At 37.0% G+C, this 18,905-nt stretch overlaps 1 protein-coding gene across 4 annotated transcripts in view; it reads right to left on the bottom strand.

Moving 5' to 3' along the window:
• Nucleotides 1-13,275, bottom strand: part of HGF (hepatocyte growth factor) — a 73,494-nt gene extending 60,219 nt beyond the window's left edge. For 2 of the 4 annotated variants that reach the window (XM_073009176.1, XM_073009178.1), the window contains exons 1-4: nucleotides 12,998-13,274; nucleotides 12,589-12,733; nucleotides 5,385-5,550; nucleotides 744-856 (exon numbers count right to left, since the gene is read on the bottom strand). In XM_073009176.1, coding sequence (XP_072865277.1) covers nucleotides 744-856; nucleotides 5,385-5,550; nucleotides 12,589-12,733; nucleotides 12,998-13,135 — 562 coding nt within the window. In that variant the 5' untranslated portion in view covers nucleotides 13,136-13,274. Of the gene's footprint in view, nucleotides 1-743; nucleotides 857-5,384; nucleotides 5,551-12,588; nucleotides 12,734-12,997 lie in introns of all 4 variants that reach the window. The other 2 variants (XM_073009177.1, XM_007982354.3) reach the window with 2 other exon arrangements.
• Between the last annotated feature and the right edge of the window lie 5,630 nt (nucleotides 13,276-18,905).

Here is an 18,905-nt window from a genome sequence, read left to right as displayed (position 1 = left end):
ATTTGTAGTATTATATACATAAAGATTAACTTCTACCATGAATTTATTTTTAATTTTATTTAAACATTTACCCTATTAACTTGAAAACATCTACATATTCTACCATGTTACGTATCCAAATTTAATAGGACACAGTTAACATTCTTTTATTTCATTTACTTGATTCTGCTTTTGAACAAAGTAAACACCTAGTGAATACAGTATCAGACCACCAGAATAGGCAATCAACAAATAATATGGTCTCAATTCCTCCTTTAAATATTTTTCAAGTATATGTTGAAACATAGTCCCAACTCATTTATCCAAAATCTCCATATTTTGTTATTATCAGTAATCATCACTATAATTTAGTTATCCAACATTGTTAAATGCAAAATACTGTAGCAAACTCAAAATTTGCTGTAATATAAAGTGTTTTAAACTAATGAATTAAAGTAGCACTTTCTAAAATGAACACCGAGAATGCCAGAGGAGATGCTCCTCACGCCCCCTCCAAAAAAAAAAAAAAAAAAAAAAGAGGGAGGAAGGATTCTAGATTATGAAAAGTTTTGAAAATGTTTTCCTTAAAGTACCATACTAAAAATAGTCAAGATACTAGTTTCAACTGTCTTAATGGATGAATTGACTACATAAGATATCTCATATATACTAGAGAAATCAGGGAGAAAGACCACTCTGGCAGGAAATTACAGCATATATTTCATTATACTTTATTATGCACTATTTAGGGAGAAGTCAGTTACCTTTGTTTTCATAGAGGTCAAATTCATGGCCAAATTCTTTCTTCACTCCACTTGACATGCTATTGAAGGGGAACCACAGGCATTGTTTTCTCGCTTTATCAAAAACAAAGGCCCTGAAAAAAATATCAGTGTGAAAAGAAGAAATACTACTGTTTATACAGTATTTAAAGAAAGGGCATATGGTTCATCAAGGAGGACAATATAGAAACGAATGCATAATTACATATACATAATAAAAATATGAGTAAAATTTGAAACTACCATTTTGATAGCCAAGCAAGAAAGAACAAAATTAAGTTTTTGTAGTAGTAGATTTAAATATCAGATTGAATACTCTTTGGAATATTCTCATGTTATTCCAAAAGACTTGTAGAAAAATAACAGTTTTAACATGCAAAATCAATATGTGACACAACTATTTGAACTATTTCTGAAGGCTTTATTTTTCTGTAACTTCACAGAAAGTTGGATGATTTTTATCTGCAGTTGTATAAAATGGTATTATATTTGAGATATTTAGGCTATCTCAATTATATCTGAGATATCAGGAGTAATTTACAAAGTGTATAACTGTAAAAAATATATTCTAAAATGACATTTTCTAAGGTGCATTAGATATATCAATGCCCTAGGAGATTCTCCTAAAAAGTGGGATCTGAAACCAGTGTTTGGAAATTTTTGCATATAATGTAACTTTTTGTTGAATTACAAAACATTGCAGTTTATTAAAAGCTAAGAAAATGTTGTTGAGGATAACTTTTTTTTTTTTTTTTTTTTTTTTTGAGATGGAGTCTCGCTCTGTCACCCAGACTGGAGTGCAGTGGCCGGATCTCAGCTCACTGCCTCCCGGGTTTACGCCATTCTCCTGCCTCAGCTTCCCAAGTAGCTGGGACTACAGGCGCCTGCCAACTCGCCCAGCTAGTTTTTTGTATTTTTTAGTAGAGATGGGGTTTCACCGTGTTAGCCAGGATGGTCTCGATCTCCTGACCTCGTGATCCACCCGTCTCGGCCTCCCAAAGTGCTGGGATTACAGGCTTGAGCCACCGCGCCCGGCCGAGGATAACTATTTAAGCTAATATTTCCTAAATAGGTTTGCTTATATAAGCTTTTCTTTTTCTGTGTGTGTGTGTGTGTGTGTGTGTGTGTGTGACAGTCTTGCACTGTCGCCGAGGCTGGAGTGCAGTGGCGTGATCTCCGCTCACTGCGAGCTCCGCCTCCTGGGTTCACGCCGTTCTCCTGTCTCGGTCTCCTGAGTAGCTGGGACTACAGGCACCCGCCACCGCGCCGGGCTAATTTTTAGTTTTTGTATTTTTAGTAGAGATAGGGTTTCACCGTGTTAGCCAGGATGGTCTCGATCTCCTGACCTCATGATACGCCCGCCTCGGCCTCCCAAAGTGCTAAGCATTTTTAATTTTAATTTAAAGAAAACTAGTAATATTAGAGGATATCTTTTTGATATAACATCTCAAAGAAAGTTACGAAAACTTGCCACCCCTACTATTCCTATAGCTAAGTATTATATTTTTTTGTCATTGTTCACTAAAATAATCTATGTATATAACAAAATGATAAATACCCAAAAAAGTGATAAATTTGTTTTTAAGTAATTCTATCTGTAAAGTGGGTAACAAGATTTCCAGTTTGCTGATCTCATTCACTCTTTTCTCTCGTTCCAATGCAATGACAAATTCTTTAAGAAATGTGTTTTTTATATTGTTTTACACCTCCATATAAAGTGGGTGGAAGCCATCAAATTCCATGAGTTGCATCTTCTTTTAGGTTTGACTTTTAGAGTCTTTATCTTAACATCATTCTAGTTGTAATCTTTTCAACAGCTTCTTTTGTCTATTTCCTGGTTGTTTATGGCAGGAAAACAATTCCAGTAGCAGTTGCCAGCCATGGCTAAAAGAGGAAAGCTTCTTATCTTATTCTTTTAAGCGAATTCGTGAATGAGCTATTTCCTGAAGAGCTTTGAATCAGACATTCTTGGTCATCTTTCCTACCCAGCAAAGAAGAATTTGAATCTCTAGAAAACTAATATTGTTGATATCTTCTCAAGAACAAACAGTACTTAAGAATGTTCCACCTCACACCCATTCACTTCACAGATGGTTTTGCACACTTCTTTGGTATTTTATAAGTGGTTTAGGGTATTTTTCATTGTTTTTAAGTAATTCTGTTTTATATAACATGTCTACAAATAAGATCCTTTGATTCATTAAGACCCTAAGTTCATAGTATCATAGTATGTTAATTCAATTCTGTATAGCTAACATATTTAATAATTTCAAATACATAAGAGTGTGTGTGTGTGTGTGTGTGAACAAGGAGGATTTTACCATTTCTGGGCCAATAAATCTTGGCTCTAATACATAATATTACCTGTGGTTTTCTGCACAGGTTGCCATAAATTTGGAGACCAAATATAACAACCAAAATATGGTAGGAAAGTATGAAATTTCATATATATGGAATATGTGAGCACTTACTAATTTATTAATGTCTTCTCTAGTAAAATCATTTTAGTTCCTACTAAATAAAATAAGAGGAAAGTTCTTCTTTCCTAAGTATAAGGTTGACTAATGTGAAAATTGAATGCTAGCAATACTTTCCTTACTTGTGGGTCCAAGAGAGTTTATTTTCAAAGTTAAAAATCAGCCATGAGGTGTCCTCTCCTTCCCTTTATCCTGCTCTTCCAACCCGGAGAGGGGAAAATACAACTCTATCCTCCTCAACTGCTGGAGCATCTCCATGAATCTACACAGCTGAGATGTTGATTGAGAGTAGTTGTCTCTATTTTTAACAATAGCAAGGCTTTTTTTTTTTTTTTTTTTTTTTTTTTTTTGAGACAGAGTCTTGCTTTGTCACCCAGGCTAGAGTGCAGTGGCCGGATCTCAGCTCACTGCAAGCTCCGACTCCCAGGTTCACGCCATTCTCCTGCCTCAGCCTCCCGAGAAGCTGGGACTACAGGCGCCCGCCACTTCGCCCGGCTAGTTTTTTGTATTTTTAGTAGAGATGGCGTTTCACCATGTTAGCCAGGATGGTCTCGATCTCCTGACCTCGTGATCCGCCCGTCTCGGCCTCCCAAAGTGCTGGGATTACAGGCTTGAGCCACCACGCCCGGCCAATAGCAAGGCTTTTATAGGAAACTCAGGGAATGAAACAGAATTATCATAGGAATATACTGGCAAAGTCAATTCCCACTCCCCTTGCCGGGAACTATCTCCCTGAAATTGGCAGTTTCACTCTAGACATTGAAAGCAGATAGTCTTTCCTCAACCTAAACCTGATAAAGATCTTTTCTGACCATGCTATTTCCTCTCAGGCCCATAACATTTATTTCTCTGAAAAAGGCAAGATGAAATTAGGACCGCTTGCCATGACCTTACTAAACCCTGTGGTCACATTACGGGTCACCACCTAAATGTAATCGAGTAGAATTTAATATGTAGAGGATTTTATGCATGACCCAACTAAAAAAAAAAAAAAAAGAAAAGATAAAATAGGGAGTGAAAGACTGGGAAATAAGTGAGGGAAGATAATGAAGAACTAAAAAAATGTGTCTTCTTCTGACAGTTTAGGAGACTATTAGAATGAAATTGTCACCCTCTTAGCCCAAAACAAAAAGTTTTATGCTCTGGGATCACTGGCAAAGTAGTAAGGCATCAGTTCCCAATCTTTTTGGCACCAGGGACTGGTTTATTTTTCCAAGGGGGTGGAGTGGGGTGGGGGGGCCAGGGAGCGGGGGATGGTTTTGGGATGAAACTGTTCCACTTCAGATCATCAGGCATTAGATTCTCATAAGGAGCACACATGCTAGATCCCACGCATGTGCAGTTAACAATAGGGTTCAGCTCCTATGAGAATCTAATGCCACAGATACAACAGGAGGTGGAGCTCAGGCAGTAATGCTCACTGGCCTGCAGCTCACTCCCGCTGTGAGGCCTGGTTCTTAACAGGCCACAGACTAGTGGCAGGGGTCCGGGGTTAAGGACCCCTGGTAGTAAGGAATTCTTCCCTATGAGGTCACACAGGGACTGTCAAAAGACATGAAACTCTCCATTTAAGTCCCCTCATGCCTCTTTAAACTGCCCCATCAATTTTCACCTGAAACTTTACTGTTGCTATCCTCTTCTTTTAAACAGTCTCTGCTGACACCAGTCTCTCTAATTTTTAAACTAATTCTCTCAACACCTTTTATTTAAATCCCTAAAAGCTATGATATAATAAAGTTGAAGTAAATTTTGGCTGCTGCCCAATTTCTGTTCTAAAAATTCCTCCGTTCCTCTTGCAAGGAAAAAAAAAAGGTTACTCTGAATAGATACTTTAAAATATTAGGGAGATCAGAGCCAATTGAATTTCATTTTAGTTACTCAAATTCAATTGCTCATCAGATGAGCAAAGAAATTCCATAAGCAAAGCCACTGTGGATTTTAGAAGGTAGCAGTTTTTGCACTCTCCCTTACTCAAGCTATGTTTCGATAAACTGAGAGCTAAGTCTTCCTTTGTAGTCAGTTAAATCTAGAATCAAAGTTACTTATGATCAAATCACAATGACTACAACACAAAAGAGACACATGATTATAATACATGCATGCTATATTTGGAAAATTATTCTAAGAACAAAATGAAGTAACTTACTTGCAAGTGAATGGAAGTCCATTATTCCTAGTACATCTATTAGCACATTGGTCTGCAGTATTCACTTTTTTGGTTTTTATCTTCAGTGCTGGATCTATTTTGATTAGGGTAGTCTTTGCTGATTTTTTGAATTCATGAATTGTATTTCTTCTTTTCTTATGTCCCTCTATTAAATACAAAATGTTTGAAAAAAATAAACATTGGAGAAATGTTTTTAAGGTTCATATATTAAAAAAATCCCAAGAATCATCTACAAGACAGTGATTTTTACCTAACAATATACTAGATTTCCAGGGGTTAAGAGCAGAGTGAGGTAGGGAATAATTAAGAGAAAGAGAGGAATATTGTAAACACGTAAAAACAAATAACTTGTCATGTAGAGTCACTCATTTACATTCTTTCAAATTAGGGAACTTTTAAAAATCAGGACAGAGTTCACACTAAAGAAATAAATAACATGATATTTTCCAAACATCATGAAAGCAAATATCAGTGCTAGAAGCATATCATATCATGCTTTATAGTTAAACTTTTCATTTCCTTCTACAATTGGTCCTCATGTACATTATAGTATTTAATGAGATAAGCCAACACAAAGACAGGCGAGAAATTTCTCACTAAAAACTGTGCAGTGGACAAATTCTTCTGACCTACTCTTTAAAGTCTTTCATATTATTCATATTTTAGCCCCCCTCTCCTCATTTAATGCATAAATGTTTTCTGTGCTTTTGGACACTATTTCTTGGTATCACTGAACTATTTGTCTTGAGATCAAGCCAAATGCTGTAAATCAAATGTATGTAAAACTTCATCCTTTAATGTAGCAATATCATTTTTCTTCATGAAAATACAAGGCGCCTAGATAGCATGAAGCCTCCTACTGAAAACCTGAAAAATAGAACTAAAACATTCTAAAAGACTTAATCTTATGGATAACTTTAGTGTATCAAAAACTTGTTCTCTGTATTCTCAATTTGCCCAAAATAGCTCCAATCTGTTAGTGATCAGCATCTTCACAATGCAGATCAAAATGTTGAATAGAATGCAACTATTGTGTAATAAGGATAGATGCGCTTGTGCTCCTCTGCCTGTCAATTCTTTTTGAACATGCTTATACTAAAGGCGGTAAGGATACATTCATTTTTCAGTCAAAGAAACCAAGACATAGAAAAAAAATTAATTGACCACTTAGAATATCTCAGATTGGAAACCCAGCAGGCTGGCTTAAAAACCACCACTCTGAACCACTGACCATGCCATCTGTATCTAAGAACTGCTAAGATGTAATGGAAATATGGCATGTAGCATTTTCCTAAAGATTTGGTTTAGAACTAGCAGTAGAGAAGAAATGTGGATAGTAGAGCAGGAAATACATTCCTGATCTGTATCTGTGATGAAATGTGTCAAAAAAGGAGAGTAAAAATTTGTGTGCACGTAATTTGGAAATACACCTAGCAGAGTGAGGTACCAAAAATGCCATCATACTCTAAGTTTGTCAGCAACCACTGGCTCCAGTTGGTTTATGAGATGAGCAGATGCTACTAATTAGTGTCCATCCTAATTTGAAGGCTGCAATAAATTAGAGAAAACATGAGGTCCTCTAAATTTCTGAATCTCTGTAAAACTCCAAAGCAGAGTCTCCAAAAGATAATACTAATTCTGCAATGATGCTTTCATTTTTAATTTTTATTTGCCTTACAGGATAGAATGGCTATGGTACAACAGATACAGTTTATAAGACATTTTAACATGAAAATGAAATTAACCAAAAATTCTGTCAACATCTTATTTATTGAGCATGGACCAAATGCCCTGTATAACACTGGCAATCTTATTGACTTGCCAAATTACTTTAATTACCTGAAATGTTAACACCCCAATTTCTCAATCTAAAATATAAAAGTTATGTTAACTTGATAACCTTAAGTAAATGTTTGAAAATCAATTTGGATTTTTTAAATGTTATAGATATGCAAAGTTTTAGTTCTGTTTTTGAAATTTTATCCTTTAATCTCTGGCATGAAGAAGGAACTGTTATTCTTCCAAGCAAAGAAGGCATAATTCATTTCAAATTTTGGTTTCTGTCACAGAACCATGTTAATAGGAGATAAGTTTTTCCATTAAGAGTTTCTCTTTCCTTTGACCTTATTACCCGATTTCTAAGGTGCTTTGAAATGCTTCATAGCATAATAGTTATATAATTTCCTGTATAAATTTGAATGTTTCTTAGAAATAAATGATAGTTAATGGATAAAAAAAAATCTATGAAACAACTGTTCAACAAAATAGAAGAGTTTTGTACACATATTTCTCAAATATGTGTATAATTATATTAACTAAAAATATAAAATTTAAGTTGGCCTGATGTATAATGTATTTAGTATACACGTCTAAGTGTGAGGGAAAAGCATAAAAATCAAAAAGTCTAAGACAAACATTAAATTGTAATATATTTTAATGTATCAAATGAAACAAAATCTCTGGTCAATGTTCTGGTTTCTTTTCCCAATGCCACGCAAAATGAAGGCAAGTCATGAAGAAGATTCTGGAGAGCGGAGGTCTCCATGGAATTGTTGATTGTATTTAATTCTGAATCTCCTCAGTTGTCCTACTGAAATGTGTTAATGTTTTGTTGTACCTCAAAAAAACAGTCTACCCTTGCTTGCTGACAAATTTTCCAATCACTACCTTTCATCTAAAGATCAAAAAGCATTTTGAAAAACAAATAAATCTATTATTTCCCTTTACTAGATAATAAATAGAAGTGAAAAGCTTGTCTGGGGCTACAAAGCTATCAGGGGCAATCAGAACCAGACACCAGAATTCTCTTCTCGCTATTTTGTTCTCATGACATAGAAACTTTCCCTTTTAATGAAGTCATTTATACTAAGCCAGTAACTAATTACTAAAAAATATGAAGTTGGAGCTAATTGTACATCATGTAATCCACACATCTATAAAATTAATTCCTTATTCAATAAAAGAAAAATTCAAAACAGAAGTCATTCAAAAACAGCATCTGAAAATAAAATTCCTTTGCTGAAAATAGTTTCAACTTTCTCTTCCATATGTATTAACAACTGATGCTTGTTTTACTGAAAACAGTTAAAAGCCAAGCTTAATTTGGGAAGAAACTCAAAAATATCTTTGGATCAGATTTGTCCCTACTATTTTTTGTGCGTGACTGTTAGCTGAAGTTTATAAACAGAATATTGAAATGAAATCAAAGGGTGAGAGATCACTACAAATTTGTCATGCTTTCCTGTGCTTTAAATTACAACTCCTTTTTCCTCTTCTCCCAGTATGGTAAAACATTCTGGAAGCTATATTTCCTGAAGAACCTAAAGTCCCTGTCTTAGAGCTGAAATCATTAGGATCCTAGTGAAAACCTACACACAGAAAGTAGGGTCAAATGTATCAAGGTGCTTGAAGAAAGACACATTTCTCCCTCTAGTCCCAGCACCTCACACTCATTTCTCTCAGTACCTCATATATTTTCTTCTCTGTGTGGACTAACCATTTACTTCAAAGGAAAATCATGCAAGGAAAGGATTTGCAGGGTGTGGAAAGAAGCAGGAATCTGGCTCCACATATTCTGAGAAACCTATCCACATGATTAGTGATTAACAGTTTGAAGTGGCAAGATGTTAAGATGAAAGTACACAAATAATTAATGGAAGGGAATGGTTGGGACTGGAGATTGTAAACTCTCCAAAGCCAAGAATTTCAAATAGAAATCTAAATTTTCGTTATTATCTAAGACATGGATTTTTGCAAATTGGCAGTCATCTCCCCTTATTTAGAGAAGGCAACACTATCACAAATAAAGATACCAAGAAGACAGAGACTGTGTCAGATGTAAATCAAATGCTAGTATTTGAGAAGCTGCAGCATCACCTCTTCCAAGGGGATTTACAAAATGAAGTGATGTTCAGTGTGATTTGAGGGGCCTCCCTAGGTATTTTCTTCCTTCTCCTTCTTTCCAGTTCTTATTTAAGGCTTCATTCTTCTAGAAGCCTAATCCTGGCCTCCACCTTCACAGTCTGTTTGTGCCTACAACTTTCCTTCCACACAGGAACTGAAGCAACCACACTGAAGAACAACTTCAATCAAGTATTTTTTCAACAAAAAACTTCCAGCTGCTCCCATGATGTTCATTTTAAAGACTACATGGTTGAGCATGACATTCAGTCCTATCCATTCTACCTCATCTTACTTTTCCACTCACAGACAATATTCCGCATCACATGCCCAGTACTTCTGCCTCAAATGCTTGCCTTCAGTTGCTGTGTGGGGTCCTTCCTGGGACATTCCTTGTACTTATGAACCTCTGTACTTTGGGCCACTTGTGTTCCTGCGCTAAGGTACTGACTATTCTACCATCTATCTTTTCATATTGACTTTAGTACCATATGACCCCTTAACCTGGTTTGATTCTCTATGCTAGAAATGAACTCTCAACCATAGTACAAAGTATTTCTAACCGGGTTTTTTTTTTTTTTTTTAATATATCACTTAGTCAAATGATTTTTTAAAATTAAGTTTCAGTTGATTTCGCTGCTGCTGGCTTCAATATAAATGAAAAAAGAAAAAAAAACACGTAGATTTCATTCACATAGATTTGGGTAGGAACCTCAGCTCTGTCCCTTAACTCACAAAGAAATAAGATAACTGAGGTCTTTGAACCTCAGTTTCCTCAGGCAAAATGAGTCCAATAGTGCCAATCTTATTAGAATTAAGTAAGATATACTTTACTACTTGGTTCATATCAGTTACTCAGCAAATTTAAGTTCCTTTCTCATTTGTTCATCTTTACATCCCCCACATACTCTTGAACATTAGGTGCTCATTTAATGCTTCTTTTATTACAGAGGATTGGATATTTGTTTCCCATGTAGGTGGGAGTGAATAGAGGGTAATTCTAAATAGGCTAACTCCTACAAAGATGGCTTGGGCCCTTTATATTGAATATTTCTTAAGAAGCTTTTAAAAAAAGTATCTCTATAATGTATTCTGTTGATAACTGGTTGTCAACTTACAGTATATACTTCTTTCCTAACAATGTGTTATTTTATAATATGTACAAATATAAATTCGTAGAATAAATAATTATAATCAAAGCTAGTAACAACAACAAAAGAAACCTCTAAATAGTCAATACTAAATGACATTTAAAAAAGAACAAACTTTTATGTGTTTAAGAGGCTACCCATGTTTTTTATTTTAAAGGTTATTTAAAAAACTATCAAAATAAACTGGCCACCTAAACAAAGGCGGACCCTCCTTTGATGACAATTTTAGAATTATCCACTTCAGGAATTATTCACAGCATATTTGTAATTCCCAACTGGACTCTCCTTGCCTGCCAGCACTCTTGGGCTGCATTCTGCCTGTACTCAGGAAACACAGTCATTTCTACATTAGGCAAAGTGAAATATAATTATAAATGTATGTCTCCTGCCAAAAGTTCATAATGCATGCCAAAAACAAATAGAAACTGCCTATGGTTGATCTACTGTTTGGGTTTTCCACACTGTGTTCCCCTTACATTCGCACAGATGAATTCAGGTAACCAGATTCTACTTCAGAACAGTGACATTTTAATCTTTAAAAATGAAAACCCTCAAAATATTAGCCATTATTTCAATTTAAGCTCAAAATCCCCTAAAACAGCAGTTGTCTGTGAAACTTTTTTTTTTTTTTCTTCTTCATCTTGAGATGGATTCTCACTCTGTTGCCCAGGCTGGAGTGCATGGCACAATCTCGGCTCACTGCAACTTCCACCTCCCAGGTTTAAGCAATTCTCCTGCCTCAGTCTCCTGAGTAGCTGGGACTACAGGCACCCGCTACCACGCCTGGCTAATTTTTTGTATTTTTAGTAGAGACAGGGTTTCACCGTGTTAGCCAGGATGGTCTTGATCTCCTGACCTCATGATCCGCTCGCCTCAGCCTCCCAAAGTGCTGGGATTATAGGTGTGAGCCACCGCACCCGATCCTGTGAAGCAATTTTAACATGACACATCTCAAGCATGATAACCTGCTTGATTTGAACTCACTTCTTTTTAACTTCTTCAGAAATCTTACCTAAATGTTTTCAAAGCGACCCTTCCAAACAGCGTCATTTTCCAAAAGGGCCATTTCACAAAATAAAAAAAAACCAGGTGGGTTGAATGATTTTCCTTTTCATTTAGCAAATTCTTGGGGTTTTTAACCCTTGTACCATATCAAAAACTAGATCCGAGGCCTGATAAATTTCATATTTAACATCTCAAAAGATACAGCCAGTTTCCTTTTTTATATTGTAAAAAGGCCATATCTCCATCTGGGCATTTGTTCCACTCTTTTATTCCCCTGTGCCCACCCTTGATATTCACTGCCTTCTCCCGTTGGCACTTCAGCCTCTACAATGATAATACAACAAAATACAGATGTTTCCTCTTGCCCTGATAACAAGAGAAACTTCCCAAAGCAGCAAATGAGATCTCTAAACCTCCAGGCAATATGAACTTTCAAGCGACTCCTCCCCAACCGGCAAACCCAAGGGAGAGAGTGGGAGACAGAGAGGGGCAATTCTGCAGCTTTAATCAAAGTCTTCACGCACTGCAGTTTCCAAAGGGCAGACATCCACACCCAGAAAGGATAAGATCTGCAAAAAGAGGCTTTCTCTTTCATTTTTATGATATGCAAATAATCAGTTTATTCTGCCTCCTGAAAATGAAAACCTGTACAAAGTTGTAATTTGACCCCAAATGTTGACTAGGTGATGCGGAATAGTGGATTATTATGAAAAATTTTTCTCTGGAAAAAGATGACTTCCTGCTGGACTGTCCATCACTCTTGCCTCTTCGGACCAGACCCTCTCTTTAGCTTTAAACTAGTCCAAAGCAGCCAAGTTCAGCCAGTATTAGCACTTCCTCCCTATCCCATAATCCACAACTATTAGGCTAAGTGGGACAGGGCTTGGGTTGGGGGTGGAGGGGAGTTGAGGGAAAGTTAATTATCATTTTAAATGCTATTCAAACAAACAAACAAAAAAAGAATGTCAAAAGCAAGCATAATGAGAGCTTTTAGAAACCTATACTACATACTGAGTTCAGAAAGGATGCTGGGAATAGGATAAAAAGAGGGTGTTAAAAGGAATAGGGAAGGTTAACAGGAGACTTAAATACTAATAATAATAAAGAAGAAGAAGAAGGAAACTAACCTGCATAGGGGATGGCGATGGGGACCAGGAGGAGATGCAGGAGGATATGCTGCAGCAGCAGGGCTGGCAGGAGTTTGGTCACCCACATGGTGCTGCTGGACGGGCTGGCGGATCCCTCTGGAGGAGATGCCTGGGTGAAAGAATCCTGTTCGGAGTCAGTGCCTAAAAGAGCCAGTCGGCTCTGAGCTGCTTTTTATTGCGATGAGCTAAGTTTGTTGTGTGATTAACTGGAAAGATCTAGGTCTGAACTCCCTCTTACGGTAAGAAACTGTTTAACAACAGCCCTTTACTCTCTTCCAGCCCCCTCCTTTCCTCACTCGCCCCCCCCCACTTCAACACCACCAAACAGATCCCTGCACTCCCCCATTCCCCGCCTCCCCCCAACCCCACGCTTAGGAAAGAAACTTACAAAGAAAAGGTCACCTGGCCTGAGGCCAGCTTCAATTTGGAAGCTGGAGCTCCAGATCCCAGTGGCTCCTATCCGAGTAAGGCAGGGAGGAGCAAGGCTGAGCCCAATAGCTAAATCAAGGCACAAGCAGAGGACCATTCGCTCAATTTAAACAGGAAAATACATGTGTTTATATATCTATTTGGGAAAAGAGGAAGGGGAAGCAGCATAAGAAGAAAGCGAAGAGCTGTCTTTCAGCCAAATGTGCCCCAGCTCCTAATCTGTCTAGTTTTCCTGCTAGAGCAATTGAGGGATTCAAAACACTGACACAGGTTCTCTAGGGGTTTAGAGACCTGGGAGAGGAGGGAGAGGGGCCAGGGAGGAGAGCCCAGGCAAGTCCAGCCCAGGTAGAAAGAGGTTAGGTAAGAAAAGGGTGTGGTATTGTGGGGCCAAAATAAGCAAGCAAAACAAAAGCACGCAGATTGTCAGATGAAAAATGTACCCCTGCCCCATGGGGTCAGAGAAAGCAGGTTTTTTTGTTTTTTGGTTTTTTTTCCACAAACTGTGCTAAACTCACGAAATACCACACATTTTCCCAAAGTATACAAAATAAACTTGTCTGATCTGACTTTTTAAGAGAAATTCCAAGAAACAGTCATTGTCCACAGCCTGTTCCTGACAGGTAAATATGCCATGTGTCCTTGTACAGGCACACACGTGCACACAACACATATTCACACATGTTGGTGTGTACATACGTATGCACTGGCTAGGACTGACTTTCACCGGAAATCCCTCAAGCTGTTCGAATTCATGAGTGTTGACTATGCCTCTTTTCCAGCTTCATCCGCCTGTACACGACAGCCAGCTTCCCAAAGTGTAAGTGGAAGGATGAGGCGCTTGTATGGGGATGGAGGGACTGCTAGGTATCAAATCTTTGTAAGGTCATTGCACAGACCGCTCACTTGATTCAGAGATTTTGTCTTTGCACCCAGAGGTGGATGCTCTGGTAACTTTAAGCCAGAGCCTGCTTTATTTCTAATGGATGCTGAGGGAGAGTTGCCCCTGTGTCTCTCTGAGATGGATATTATTAGAGAACAGTGCCCCTGTCCACAGAGGAAGAGAAAGCAAACCGAATGTGGAAATGACTAGAGCAGTGTGTAGCTGTACAGAAGTAATTGTGGGGCTGAATTAAACTCATCCACAGAACAGCCTTCCCTCCACATACCACCTTCATTTGTCCTCCAGCTCCCCTACCCCAACTTTCAGGGAAAAACGACCTGCCTGATAAGTCCCTGAGGTTGTGGGATATCTGGAGAAGCTAGGGATTAAGCAAATTCCTTTTGAAGGATCTATTTTATATGACCCATTTCTATTGCTAATCCTTCTCTTTTATCATTTTCTCCTTACTTAAAATTCATTTGTCAGCCTCTCTCTGGTGTCCCCAGGATCCATTTTACTTTCTTTTTACTGTTCATTAGACCTTTTGGGAAATCTCAGTTCAATGTATTGCCTGACCATTACCCTGAATTGCTCCACTGCATCTCTTGTGCTTTATTAAAGTGTAGGGACTCAGAAAGATGATACCCCAAGTGAAGACCTCAGAAGCAGCTCTCTCCGACCTTCTCTTGCCCTCCAGTCTCCGGCCCTTCATTCTCCCCAAAGGCGAGCCGTAGAAACTAGAATCCCTCTTTCCCAAGGTGGCTCCTAGAAACCAGAACCCTTTTTCCCAAACCAGCCATAAAACCTAAACATATCACTCTAACACCTCAACTTTCTGTGTGAAATCTGGCCATAAAGACATTATCTGACCTACCTTGTTTGATCGTAGCTCATAAGATCCCATTCCAGAGAAGGTCCTGCCCCATACCCAGAAGGAATGAGTGTTGCACAGATATACCAGGAAGAATCTCACCTTGCCAGGCATCCCCACTCAGTTTGTTAGCATGAGATCATATTCCTTTTGTCCAGTTGTATTTCTCCACACCTGCCCACACTTTGTTGAACCTAAGCATAAAAATGGACAATTTCTTTTGTAACTTTGGGTCTTTGTTCTAAAGGCTCTCGTGTTGTATAAAATTATGATCAAATAAATGTATATGCCTTTTTCTCCTATTGATCTGCCCCTTGTCAGTAATTTTTTTAGCAAAACTTCAGTGAGCAATGGAAAAGTTTTCCCTTGGCCCAACAAGGGATTAAGGCTGTTTTAAAAAGAAGCTAGATTTTTCTGTAAGTAAATTCCTGTAGGTAAGGAAAGAAAACGAACATTGTTTCTACTTATTTTTTTCTCTCAGAAAAAACTAGAGTCAGGGTTGTAAATTATTGTTATAAGTTAGGAGCAAAATCTATCCGGGATAAGGGGTTCAGGACATTAGAAAACTGAATAAACTTATTTATTAGGTCACACGTTTTCACGACTTTTTTTACTGTCATATTAAATATGGTAAATACAACTAAAAATCTATATAATTTATTTGTATTTCTTGTTGACAAAAATTATTTGGTCTTTCTTTACTGAAATTGTTGCTGATATGCACTGAGCTCTTAATGTATGCTAAGCATCATATTACATACCATTGAAAATTATTTAATTCTTACAGAAAGTTTAAGATTATTAAAATTCTCATTTTATAGTTGAGGAAACATAGGTAAGTTATTTTTATTCTTAAATAACTTGCGTTTAAGATCCCGAAGTAATATTCAAGTGTGAGATTCAGATTAGTCATACTCCATAGGATGGTATACATTTTCTTTAACCCCAGGAGGAGAAGAATCACATGTTCCAGAGTATAATCACCAAAATAAGTCTAAGACTGGATATATAGGAGGTGCTCCATAATAATTTATAAAATAAATCAATACACAATTTTAAATCTCGTAAAACTATAAAGAAATATTCAAATGAAATTCTAATTATGCTATTAGTTTAGTCTATTTTGATAACACATTCTCTTTGTTCTTTCTACATCATACACTGTTGTTTTCCCATCATCTACTGATTGCCTTACATAGTCATACATCATTTTATTGCTCTTCACTTTATTGTACTTCACAGATAACGTGTTTTTTTACAAATTGAAGTTTTGTAGTGTCCTCGAATTGAGCAAGTCTGTTGGTGCCGTTTTCCCCACAGCGTGTGCTCACTTTGTGTCTCCGTGTCACATTTTGGTAATTCTTGCAATATTTCAAGTAGTTCATTATTATTTTACATGATGATCTGTGATCAGTGATCTTTGATGTTACTGCTATAATTGTTTTGGGCACCACAAACCACAACCCAAACTTAATCCATTAATGTGTGTATTCTGACTACTCCACTGACCAGCTGTTCACCCATCTCTCTCCCACCCCTCAGGCCTCTCTATTTCCTAAAACACAACATTATTGAAATTAGGCCAACTGATAGCCCTGCAATGACCTCTAAGTGTTCAAGTGAAATGAAGAGTTACATGTCTCTTCCTTGAAATCAAAAGGTAGAAATAATTAAGCTTCTGGGGAAAGGCATGCCGAAAGATGAGTTAGGTCAAAAGCCAGTCCTCTTGCACCAAACAGTTACCCGAGTTGCGGATGCAAAAGACAAGTTTTTGAAGTAAGTTAGAAGTGCTACTCCAGTGAACACACAAATGATAAGAGAGCAGAGCAGCCTTATTGCTGATATGCAGATAATTCAAGCAGTCTAGATAGAAGATCAAACCAGCTGCAATATTCCCTTAAGCCTTAGGCCAAAGCCACAGCAACACTCTGAACATCAAGCAAGACTCTCCATCAGCGAAAAGATTACCACTCACTGAAGGCTCATACGATCGTTAGCATTTTTTAACAATAAAGTATTTTTAAGTTAAGGTATAGACATTTTTAAACATAATGCTATTGCACACTTAATAGTCTGCTGTGTAACTTTTATATGCACTGGGAAACAAAAAAAAATTCATGTGACTTGCTTTATTGTGATTTTTGCTTGATCACAATGGTCAGAAGCGAAACGAGCAGTATCTCCAAGGTAAGCCAGTACTTCTTAAGTGTTAAACAGTTTGTATAAATCCCCAAAAAATTGTGTCTGAAAAGTTTTTGATAAAATAAAATAACTTGTAAAGAGATTACTTTAAATATTGCAATTTATGTAAATACTGAAATGCTAGATGGATACTCATTACCCTATAATACCATTTTAAATCTGTCCTATGATTGAGGTTTCTAGTATCATGGATACTAGATGGATTTAATGGAAAAGCCTCTATTACTGAGCTTTTTAAAAGGCTGCTGCTTTAACACAGTATCTTTCTTTGTCTTAAGCTCATGTTTCTCCACAAGTGATGCTTATAAGTTCGTTCGTACGTGGGGAATAAACTGACATGACCTTATGATCTGCAGATTACTAATGAGTTTTGTATTCTTGAACTGGTTATTTTGTTTACTAAATGCCTGTGATTACTAATGCGTTTTGTGTTCTTGAACTGTCATTTTATTTATTAAATGCCTGTCACATGCCAGGTGCCATTCTGTTTCTGCTACCACTTTGACAGGCTCAGCTTAGTCATAGGCCTGCTTTCAAATCCCAGCTGAGTCACTTACTAAAACAATTACAAATTGAGGGAGCTAATTTATTGCCCTAATACCTCAGTTTCCCTATCACCAAAATGGGACCCTATGTGTCAGGTGCTGTACTAAACACTTCATACGTATTATCTCACTTGCCCTTACACCTTGCCTCAGGAAAAAAAAAAAAAAAAAGGTATGTGTATGTAAGAGGTATATCTAATTATTGTCATTGACTTTCAGGTAATGAAATCATTTAGAGATGGTGACTTGGTTTAGGTTAAATTGTTAATGAAATGTGATTTGAAGACACCAGCTATCCAGGTATCAAATCACTGCTATCAAACACTATGCCACATTGAAAGAGATCCAGATTAAGAAATTTCCAGCATTGCTTCTATCTTTAAAATTAGATTATCCTACTTATCTGAATTCTTTGGTGGCCACTATACTTCTATACAATTCTTACCTTCCAAACCTATGAAGGAAGCATTTGTGTAACCTTTGGTATTGCTTACTTTTCCTATACGACCGTATCGTCTCACTCTTTTCCTGTTTGTTGATTCTACCCTCTAACTGGTCATTTTTTTATCTTTAGACCTCACCACTGAATATGTTAACTACCTTTAGTATAGGAAATATTACAAAATTCACTACAATTTGAATCAGACAAAAACCGCTTTAAACATGAAACAGAAACTAAAATCTATATGACACAAGCAAGCATGATGACATATCTATTTGCAAAATTATTGAAGAGTGGGTACAACATTCATGCAGACACCTAGACCTGTGATGTCTAATATGGTAGCTATAAGCCACATGTTCCTATATATATTCAAAATTAAATTAATTAAAACAAAACCTCCTCTGTTGTGTTCAGTAATCACATATGTGTGGTTGGTGGCTCCCACAGTAGGTAATGCAGATACAGAATATATCCATCATTGCAGAAAGCTATGTTAGATAATGTTGATCTAGTCTAAGATGATTGGTGTAAATGTTGTCTAAATGTGATTATGGGAAAAGCAAGATAATAACTATTAAAGGTGTAATTTTAAAAGATACTAAAAAGTTATCTGTATGTTGGTGGCACTTGAGTTTGAAATCCCCCTTTCTTTCTACCAGTAGTTTGCATAGTATATTATGAACCAGGATAACAGGATTTTGATTACTTTGTCTTTTGAATACAAGGTAACAATGACTGAAGATAGCTCCTTGTTCGGAGAGTATGCCAAGCACTTACCACAGACACAAGTCCAGAGAAAATGGTTAAAGAAAAGTGTTTTAAAATAGTTATGTCTAACAAAACACCTGTCTGCTAAGGAATGTGATGCAATCTATAGAGTCAAGTATAGAGTCTCTGGGAATTTGGTGAGTCTTTGTCCGTTAC

This window comes from Chlorocebus sabaeus, chromosome 21 (genome assembly GCF_047675955.1).
Source record: "Chlorocebus sabaeus isolate Y175 chromosome 21, mChlSab1.0.hap1, whole genome shotgun sequence".
Lineage (NCBI taxonomy): Eukaryota > Metazoa > Chordata > Mammalia > Primates > Cercopithecidae > Chlorocebus > Chlorocebus sabaeus.
Note: the sequence above shows the minus strand (reverse complement) of the source record. Positions and strands in the feature narration are given on the sequence as shown.